This window comes from Coffea eugenioides, unplaced genomic scaffold, assembly GCF_003713205.1.
Source record: "Coffea eugenioides isolate CCC68of unplaced genomic scaffold, Ceug_1.0 ScVebR1_2874;HRSCAF=3986, whole genome shotgun sequence".
In the NCBI taxonomy this organism is placed as follows: Eukaryota; Viridiplantae; Streptophyta; class Magnoliopsida; order Gentianales; family Rubiaceae; genus Coffea; species Coffea eugenioides.
This window is the reverse complement of record NW_020863401.1, coordinates 7,384-18,133: the sequence shown is the minus strand read 5'-3', so window position 1 is coordinate 18,133 and position 10,750 is coordinate 7,384. Positions and strand designations below refer to the sequence as shown.

At 36.2% G+C, this 10,750-nt stretch overlaps 1 protein-coding gene and 1 long non-coding RNA gene across 2 annotated transcripts; both read left to right on the top strand.

The window, feature by feature from the left end:
• The first annotated feature begins 762 nt into the window (after window positions 1–762).
• LOC113757265 lies at window positions 763–1,165 on the top strand. The gene is made up of 2 exons (XR_003466238.1): window positions 763–829; window positions 1,099–1,165. It is a non-coding gene; the product is annotated as an uncharacterized LOC113757265 (long non-coding RNA).
• Window positions 1,166–1,192: 27 nt separating this feature from the next.
• Window positions 1,193–3,593, top strand: LOC113757266 (signal recognition particle subunit SRP68-like). The gene is made up of 5 exons (XM_027300630.1): window positions 1,193–1,209; window positions 1,381–1,576; window positions 2,779–2,837; window positions 3,107–3,217; window positions 3,389–3,593. Exons 1-5 carry the CDS (start codon window positions 1,193–1,195, stop codon window positions 3,591–3,593), a joined length of 588 nt encoding a protein of 195 aa, XP_027156431.1.
• Window positions 3,594–10,750: the final 7,157 nt, after the last annotated feature.

Below are 10,750 nucleotides of genomic sequence, written 5' to 3'. Positions count from 1 at the left end.
ATGAGCATTCCGGCCAAAAAATGATCGAAAAACCTAGTTAGGACTAAATTTTCCGAGAATGTGCAATTATGTAAGGGATAAAAATTACACTTTTTAAAAGTGTAGGGACGAAAAAGTTATTTTGTTACAAAATGTAAGGACGTTTTGGACGATTTTCCCTTAAATAAAATGGAAGAAATATTGTGGGATTATCTAAATTCATATAAATGATGCGACGAAATTAGTAAGCTATCGATAAATTTATACCAATGACCCCTAGGCTTTAAGTCTTTGCTCCACGTACCCATAAACAATTTGATATTACACATTTAGACTCCAGTACTTGGTCATAAATCCATTAAAAGCGAGTAGACAAGCGCAGAGGATGACTAGCGGATTTTTATGTCGAGATCAAACCGGCTTCTTACGATTCACTCAGCGACTAAACCAGAAAACCCGCCGCCGGCAGGTGTGCCACAAACGCAGGGCATGGACATCTTCAGAATCTTTTCAAGCCACCTACATTCAAGCTGTCGAGGCTAATTCCGGCATAAAACGACGCCAAATTAATGATCTGACGAGATTTCACATTAACGAATATGGCCAAAAGAGAATAACTCCTCCGCTTATGGCATGTGGACAACTAGAATTCGGGAGATCCGTTTGATCAGGATTTAATGCCCTAGACGTCTCTATCAATGTTAATTTACTTCTCCAATAAAGCTCTATAGACAGCTAATTTTGAGGTGATAATTTAGTTTTTTTTTTTTGGTGAATTTACAGTTTTGCAGCTCTTGAAATCCGCTCAGATGCAGCATGGATTGCGGTTTGGCGATTACGCTCGTTACCGGTATAACCTACGCTTGTACACTTATGATATATGTTTATGAGTAATTTGGTACGATGAAGTTCCGGGAAGTAGGTTTAATTTTTGTAAGAAATGCCGTTTGATATTGTTTTTACCAGTATATAAGCGTAAGTGTGCTCTATATAGGTTTATGAGGGAATTTATGACATTGATCATTAGAGGAGGCAGGGTTAAATTTGTGAAAAATGTGGTGTGATAGAGTTGTACTATTGAGGGAATGTGAAATTGACCAGTTTTTGCAAATTTTTTAGGAGGTACTGTACTGCTCGGCTCAGGAGATTGTACAAGTCGTTGAAATTCACGCATGGCCGTGGTAAATATAGTAAAAGGACGATTACAGCTTCTATGGTCACTGAAGTGAGGTAATAGATTGCCAAGACCAATGGTTGAATTTGATTGACATTACAGTTGGTAAATGTTTTAATTTCGCTTTTGCTATTTGAAGAACAAATATGCTGTTTTGTCTCTCATTAATAATTTCTTAATGGTCGTTAATCTATCCTGATTCTGCATGGTGGTTGGGGACACTGTAGGTATCTTCGTGTGGTTCTTTATACAGCAGAAAGAGCTTGGAGCCATGCTATGGAAAAGAAAACGCTGCCAGATGGTCCAAATGCACGTCAGCGTGGCTATCTGATTGGTAGGCTGCGAAAAGCAGTCAAATGGGCTACTTTGTTTCAAGACTTGTGTTCCATTAAGGGAGATTCTAGGACATCTTTGGAAGCAGAGGTGTGCTGATTAATTCATCATTTTGCACTGCTGCTGTACCCTGTATACAAATAAAGCTATTTTCGGTCAAAATACAATAAGAATATGCAAATTAAGGTTCTATTGGTAAATATTAGTTATAATCATACAAAAAGAGAAGATAGCCCACAAGTTGGGCCCAATTACATACATGTGTTTATACTATTATTATTAATCAAAATCAAATAGATATATATATATATATGTGTGTGTGTGTTTTTAAAAAAATGTATTCACACACATAATTAGTGAGAAATGAAAAATTCATTTTTTGAAATGTGAGGGATGGAGAAATTCATTTTGTGTAATGTGAGGGATGAAAAAAATCATTTTATAAAATATGAGGGACGAAAAAATTTATTTTATAAAATGTGGAGGACTATAGATGAGATTATGTAAAATATAATTTGACAAATTTACCCTTAAAAAATGATCATGTGCCTTGCACATGATGGATTCCGGCCAAAAAATGATCGAAAACCTAGTTAGGGACTAAATTTGTCCGATGTGAATATGTAAGGGATATAAAATTACACTTTTAAAAGTGAGGGACGAAAAAAGTTATTTTACAAAATGTAAGGGACGTTTTGGACGATTTTCCTAAATAAAATGAAGAAACTAGTTGTGGATACTAAATTCATATAAATGATGGACGAAATTAGTAAGCTATGATAAATTTAACAATGACCCCTAGGCTTTAAGTCTGTTGTCCACGTACCCATAAACAATTTGAATTACACATTAGACTCCAGTACTTGTCATAATCCATTAAACAGTAGACAACGCAGAGGAGACTAGGATTTTTATGTCGAGACCAAACAGGCTTCATTTACGTTCACTCAGCGACTAAACCAGAAAACCCCGCCGCCGGCAGTGTGCCACAAGCCAGGGGCATTTTGGACATCTTCAGAATCTTTCAAGCCACCTACATTCAAGCTGTCGGGCTAATTCCGATAAAGACGACGCCAAATTTAAGATCTGACGGAGATTTCACATTAACGATATGGCCAAAGAGAACAACTCCTCCGCTATGGATGTGGACAACTAGAATTCGGAATCCGTTGATCAGATTAATAGCCCTAGGTTCTCTATCAATGGTAATTTACTCTCCCATAAAGCTCTAGACAGCTAATTTTGAGGTGATAATTTAGTTTTTTTTTTTTGGTGAATTTACAGTTTTGCAGCTCTTGAAATCCGCTCAGATGCAGCATGGATTGCGGTTTGGCGATTACGCTCGTTACCGGTATAACCTACGCTTGTACACTTATGGTATATGTTTATGAGTAATTTGGTACGATGAAGTTCCGGGAAGTAGGTTTAATTTTTGTAAGAAATGCCGTTTGATATTGTTTTTACCAGTATATAAGCGTAAGTGTGCTCTATATAGGTTTATGAGGGAATTTATGACATTGATCATTGGAGGTGGCAGGGTTAAATTTGTGAAAAATGTGGTGTGATAGAGTTGTACTTTTGAGGGAATGTGAAATTGACCAGTTTTTGCAAATTTTTTAGGAGGTACTGTACTGCTCGGCTCAGGAGATTGTACAAGTCGTTGAAATTCACGCATGGCCGTGGTAAATATAGTAAAAGGGCGATTACAGCTTCTATGGTCACTGAAGTGAGGTAATAGATTGCCAAGACCAATGGTTGAATTTGATTGACATTACAGTTGGTAAATGTTTTAATTTCGCTTTTGCTATTTGAAGAACAAATATGCTGTTTTGTCTCTCATTAATAATTTCTTAATGGTCGTTAATCTATCCTGATTCTGCGTGGTGGTTGGGGACACTGTAGGTATCTTCATGTGGTTCTTTATACAGCAGAAAGAGCTTGGAGCCATGCTATGGAAAAGAAAACGCTGCCAGATGGTCCAAATGCACGTCAGCGTGGCTATCTGATTGGTAGGCTGCGAAAAGCAGTCAAATGGGCTACTTTGTTTCAAGACTTGTGTTCCATTAAGGGAGATTCTAGGACATCTTTGGAAGCAGAGGTGTGCTGATTAATTCATCATTTTGCACAGCTGCTGTGCCCTGTATACAAATAAAGCTATTTTCGGTCAAAATACAATAAGAATATGCAAATTAAGGTTCTATTGGTAAATATTAGTTATAATCATACAAAAAGAGAAGATAGCCCACAAGTTGGGCCCAATTACATACATGTGTTTATACTATTATTATTAAATAAAATCAAATAGATATATATATATATGTGTGTGTGTGTGTTTAAAAAAATGTATTCACACACATAATTAGTGAGAAATGAAAAATTCATATTTTGAAATGTGAGGGATGGAGAAATTCATTTTGTGTAATGTGAGGGATGAAAAAAATCATTTTATAAAATATGAGGGACGAAAAAATTTATTTTATAAAATGTGGAGGACTATAGATGAGATTATGTAAAATATAATTTGACAAATTTACCCTTAAAAAATGATCATGTGCCTTGCACATGATGGATTCCGGCCAAAAAATGATCGAAAACCTAGTTAGGGACTAAATTTGTCCGATGTGAATATGTAAGGGATATAAAATTACACTTTTAAAAGTGAGGGACGAAAAAAGTTATTTTACAAAATGTAAGGGACGTTTTGGACGATTTTCCCTAAATAAAATGAAGAAACTAGTTGTGGATACTAAATTCATATAAATGATGGACGAAATTAGTAAGCTATGATAAATTTAACAATGACCCCTAGGCTTTAAGTCTGTTGTCCACGTACCCATAAACAATTTGAATTACACATTAGACTCCAGTACTTGTCATAATCCATTAAACAGTAGACAACGCAGAGGAGACTAGGATTTTTATGTCGAGACCAAACAGGCTTCATTTACGTTCACTCAGCGACTAAACCAGAAAACCCCGCCGCCGGCAGTGTGCCACAAGCCAGGGGCATTTTGGACATCTTCAGAATCTTTCAAGCCACCTACATTCAAGCTGTCGGGCTAATTCCGATAAAGACGACGCCAAATTTAAGATCTGACGGAGATTTCACATTAACGATATGGCCAAAGAGAACAACTCCTCCGCTATGGATGTGGACAACTAGAATTCGGAATCCGTTGATCAGATTAATAGCCCTAGGTTCTCTATCAATGGTAATTTACTCTCCCATAAAGCTCTAGACAGCTAATTTTGAGGTGATAATTTAGTTTTTTTTTTTTTGGTGAATTTACAGTTTTGCAGCTCTTGAAATCCGCTCAGATGCAGCATGGATTGCGGTTTGGCGATTACGCTCGTTACCGGTATAACCTACGCTTGTACACTTATGGTATATGTTTATGAGTAATTTGGTACGATGAAGTTCCGGGAAGTAGGTTTAATTTTTGTAAGAAATGCCGTTTGATATTGTTTTTACCAGTATATAAGCGTAAGTGTGCTCTATATAGGTTTATGAGGGAATTTATGACATTGATCATTAGAGGTGGCAAGGTTAAATTTGTGAAAAATGTGGTGTGATAGAGTTGTACTATTGAGGGAATGTGAAATTGACCAGTTTTTGCAAATTTTTTAGGAGGTATTGTACTGCTCGGCTCAGGAGATTGTACAAGTCGTTGAAATTCACGCATGGCCGTGGTAAATATAGTAAAAGGGCGATTACAGCTTCTATGGTCACTGAAGTGAGGTAATAGATTGCCAAGACCAATGGTTGAATTTGATTGACATTACAGTTGGTAAATGTTTTAATTTCGCTTTTGCTATTTGAAGAACAAATATGCTGTTTTGTCTCTCATTAATAATTTCTTAATGGTCGTTAATCTATCCTGATTCTGCGTGGTGGTTGGGGACACTGTAGGTATCTTCATGTGGTTCTTTATACAGCAGAAAGAGCTTGGAGCCATGCTATGGAAAAGAAAACGCTGCCAGATGGTCCAAATGCACGTCAGCGTGGCTATCTGATTGGTAGGCTGCGAAAAGCAGTCAAATGGGCTACTTTGTTTCAAGACTTGTGTTCCATTAAGGGAGATTCTAGGACATCTTTGGAAGCAGAGGTGTGCTGATTAATTCATCATTTTGCACAGCTGCTGTGCCCTGTATACAAATAAAGCTATTTTCGGTCAAAATACAATAAGAATATGCAAATTAAGGTTCTATTGGTAAATATTAGTTATAATCATACAAAAAGAGAAGATAGCCCACAAGTTGGGCCCAATTACATACATGTGTTTATACTATTATTATTAAATAAAATCAAATAGATATATATATATATGTGTGTGTGTGTGTTTAAAAAAATGTATTCACACACATAATTAGTGAGAAATGAAAAATTCATATTTTGAAATGTGAGGGATGGAGAAATTCATTTTGTGTAATGTGAGGGATGAAAAAAATCATTTTATAAAATATGAGGGACGAAAAAATTTATTTTATAAAATGTGGAGGACTATAGATGAGATTATGTAAAATATAATTTGACAAATTTACCCTTAAAAAATGATCATGTGCCTTGCACATGATGGATTCCGGCCAAAAAATGATCGAAAACCTAGTTAGGGACTAAATTTGTCCGATGTGAATATGTAAGGGATATAAAATTACACTTTTAAAAGTGAGGGACGAAAAAAGTTATTTTACAAAATGTAAGGGACGTTTTGGACGATTTTCCCTAAATAAAATGAAGAAACTAGTTGTGGATACTAAATTCATATAAATGATGGACGAAATTAGTAAGCTATGATAAATTTAACAATGACCCCTAGGCTTTAAGTCTGTTGTCCACGTACCCATAAACAATTTGAATTACACATTAGACTCCAGTACTTGTCATAATCCATTAAACAGTAGACAACGCAGAGGAGACTAGGATTTTTATGTCGAGACCAAACAGGCTTCATTTACGTTCACTCAGCGACTAAACCAGAAAACCCCGCCGCCGGCAGTGTGCCACAAGCCAGGGGCATTTTGGACATCTTCAGAATCTTTCAAGCCACCTACATTCAAGCTGTCGGGCTAATTCCGATAAAGACGACGCCAAATTTAAGATCTGACGGAGATTTCACATTAACGATATGGCCAAAGAGAACAACTCCTCCGCTATGGATGTGGACAACCAGAATTCGGAATCCGTTGATCAGATTAATAGCCCTAGGTTCTCTATCAATGGTAATTTACTCTCCCATAAAGCTCTAGACAGCTAATTTTGAGGTGATAATTTAGTTTTTTTTTTTGGTGAATTTACAGTTTTGCAGCTCTTGAAATCCGCTCAGATGCAGCATGGATTGCGGTTTGGCGATTACGCTCGTTACCGGTATAACCTACGCTTGTACACTTATGGTATATGTTTATGAGTAATTTGGTACGATGAAGTTCCGGGAAGTAGGTTTAATTTTTGTAAGAAATGCCGTTTGATATTGTTTTTACCAGTATATAAGCGTAAGTGTGCTCTATATAGGTTTATGAGGGAATTTATGACATTGATCATTAGAGGTGGCAAGGTTAAATTTGTGAAAAATGTGGTGTGATAGAGTTGTACTATTGAGGGAATGTGAAATTGACCAGTTTTTGCAAATTTTTTAGGAGGTATTGTACTGCTCGGCTCAGGAGATTGTACAAGTCGTTGAAATTCACGCATGGCCGTGGTAAATATAGTAAAAGGGCGATTACAGCTTCTATGGTCACTGAAGTGAGGTAATAGATTGCCAAGACCAATGGTTGAATTTGATTGACATTACAGTTGGTAAATGTTTTAATTTCGCTTTTGCTATTTGAAGAACAAATATGCTGTTTTGTCTCTCATTAATAATTTCTTAATGGTCGTTAATCTATCCTGATTCTGCGTGGTGGTTGGGGACACTGTAGGTATCTTCATGTGGTTCTTTATACAGCAGAAAGAGCTTGGAGCCATGCTATGGAAAAGAAAACGCTGCCAGATGGTCCAAATGCACGTCAGCGTGGCTATCTGATTGGTAGGCTGCGAAAAGCAGTCAAATGGGCTACTTTGTTTCAAGACTTGTGTTCCATTAAGGGAGATTCTAGGACATCTTTGGAAGCAGAGGTGTGCTGATTAATTCATCATTTTGCACAGCTGCTGTGCCCTGTATACAAATAAAGCTATTTTCGGTCAAAATACAATAAGAATATGCAAATTAAGGTTCTATTGGTAAATATTAGTTATAATCATACAAAAAGAGAAGATAGCCCACAAGTTGGGCCCAATTACATACATGTGTTTATACTATTATTATTAAATAAAATCAAATAGATATATATATATATGTGTGTGTGTGTGTTTAAAAAAATGTATTCACACACATAATTAGTGAGAAATGAAAAATTCATATTTTGAAATGTGAGGGATGGAGAAATTCATTTTGTGTAATGTGAGGGATGAAAAAAATCATTTTATAAAATATGAGGGACGAAAAAATTTATTTTATAAAATGTGGAGGACTATAGATGAGATTATGTAAAATATAATTTGACAAATTTACCCTTAAAAAATGATCATGTGCCTTGCACATGATGGATTCCGGCCAAAAAATGATCGAAAACCTAGTTAGGGACTAAATTTGTCCGATGTGAATATGTAAGGGATATAAAATTACAATTTTAAAAGTGAGGGACGAAAAAAGTTATTTTACAAAATGTAAGGGACGTTTTGGACGATTTTCCCTAAATAAAATGAAGAAACTAGTTGTGGATACTAAATTCATATAAATGATGGACGAAATTAGTAAGCTATGATAAATTTAACAATGACCCCTAGGCTTTAAGTCTGTTGTCCACGTACCCATAAACAATTTGAATTACACATTAGACTCCAGTACTTGTCATAATCCATTAAACAGTAGACAACGCAGAGGAGACTAGGATTTTTATGTCGAGACCAAACAGGCTTCATTTACGTTCACTCAGCGACTAAACCAGAAAACCCCGCCGCCGGCAGTGTGCCACAAGCCAGGGGCATTTTGGACATCTTCAGAATCTTTCAAGCCACCTACATTCAAGCTGTCGGGCTAATTCCGATAAAGACGACGCCAAATTTAAGATCTGACGGAGATTTCACATTAACGATATGGCCAAAGAGAACAACTCCTCCGCTATGGATGTGGACAACTAGAATTCGGAATCCGTTGATCAGATTAATAGCCCTAGGTTCTCTATCAATGGTAATTTACTCTCCCATAAAGCTCTAGACAGCTAATTTTGAGGTGATAATTTAGTTTTTTTTTTTTTGGTGAATTTACAGTTTTGCAGCTCTTGAAATCCGCTCAGATGCAGCATGGATTGCGGTTTGGCGATTACGCTCGTTACCGGTATAACCTACGCTTGTACACTTATGGTATATGTTTATGAGTAATTTGGTACGATGAAGTTCCGGGAAGTAGGTTTAATTTTTGTAAGAAATGCCGTTTGATATTGTTTTTACCAGTATATAAGCGTAAGTGTGCTCTATATAGGTTTATGAGGGAATTTATGACATTGATCATTAGAGGTGGCAAGGTTAAATTTGTGAAAAATGTGGTGTGATAGAGTTGTACTATTGAGGGAATGTGAAATTGACCAGTTTTTGCAAATTTTTTAGGAGGTATTGTACTGCTCGGCTCAGGAGATTGTACAAGTCGTTGAAATTCACGCATGGCCGTGGTAAATATAGTAAAAGGGCGATTACAGCTTCTATGGTCACTGAAGTGAGGTAATAGATTGCCAAGACCAATGGTTGAATTTGATTGACATTACAGTTGGTAAATGTTTTAATTTCGCTTTTGCTATTTGAAGAACAAATATGCTGTTTTGTCTCTCATTAATAATTTCTTAATGGTCGTTAATCTATCCTGATTCTGCGTGGTGGTTGGGGACACTGTAGGTATCTTCATGTGGTTCTTTATACAGCAGAAAGAGCTTGGAGCCATGCTATGGAAAAGAAAACGCTGCCAGATGGTCCAAATGCACGTCAGCGTGGCTATCTGATTGGTAGGCTGCGAAAAGCAGTCAAATGGGCTACTTTGTTTCAAGACTTGTGTTCCATTAAGGGAGATTCTAGGACATCTTTGGAAGCAGAGGTGTGCTGATTAATTCATCATTTTGCACAGCTGCTGTGCCCTGTATACAAATAAAGCTATTTTCGGTCAAAATACAATAAGAATATGCAAATTAAGGTTCTATTGGTAAATATTAGTTATAATCATACAAAAAGAGAAGATAGCCCACAAGTTGGGCCCAATTACATACATGTGTTTATACTATTATTATTAAGCAAAATCAAATAGATATATATATATATATATATGTGTGTGTGTGTGTGTTTAAAAAAATGTATTCACACACATAATTAGTGAGAAATGAAAAATTCATTTTTTGAAATGTGAGGGATGGAGAAATTCATTTTGTGTAATGTGAGGGATGAAAAAAATCATTTTATAAAATATGAGGGACGAAAAAATTTATTTTATAAAATGTGGAGGACTATAGATGAGATTATGTAAAATATAATTTGACAAATTTACCCTTAAAAAATGATCATGTGCCTTGCACATGATGGATTCCGGCCAAAAAATGATCGAAACCTAGTTAGGGACTAAATTTGTCCGATGTGAATATGTAAGGGATATAAAATTACACTTTTAAAAGTGAGGGACGAAAAAAGTTATTTTACAAAATGTAAGGGACGTTTTGGACGATTTTCCCTAAATAAAATGAAAGAAACTATGTTGTGGATACTAAATTCATATAAATTATGGACGAAATTAGTAACGCTATGATAAATTTAACATGCCCCAGGCTTTAAGTACTGTTGTCCACGTACATAACATTTTGAATTAACCATTAGACTCCAGTACTTGTCATAATCCATTAAACAGTAGACAACGCAGAGGAGAATTGGATTTTTATGTCGAGACCCAAACAGGCTTCATTTACGTTCACTCACGACTAAACCAGAAAAACCCCGCCGCCGGCAGTGTGGCACAACCAGGGCATTTTGGCATCTTCAGAATCTTTTCACAAGGCCACCTACATTCAAGCTGTCGGGCTTAATTCCGATAAAGACGCACGCCAAATTTAAGATCTGACGGAGAATTTTCAACCATTAACGATATGGCCAAAGAGAAAACTCTCCCGCTATGGATGTGGGACAATAGAATTCGGAATCCGTTGATCAAGGATTAATTAGCCCCTAGGTTCTCTATCAATGGTATTCACTCTCCC

What these genes read in the sequence shown, in the direction of transcription:
- LOC113757266 (XM_027300630.1), top strand. An exon ending in GGACATCTTTGGAAGCAGAG is followed by an intron (nt 1,577 to 2,778) that starts GTGTGCTGATTA and finishes ACAGTTTTGCAG; the next exon opens with CTCTTGAAATCCGCTCAGAT. An exon ending in TCTATGGTCACTGAAGTGAG is followed by an intron (nt 3,218 to 3,388) that starts GTAATAGATTGC and finishes GGGACACTGTAG; the next exon opens with GTATCTTCATGTGGTTCTTT.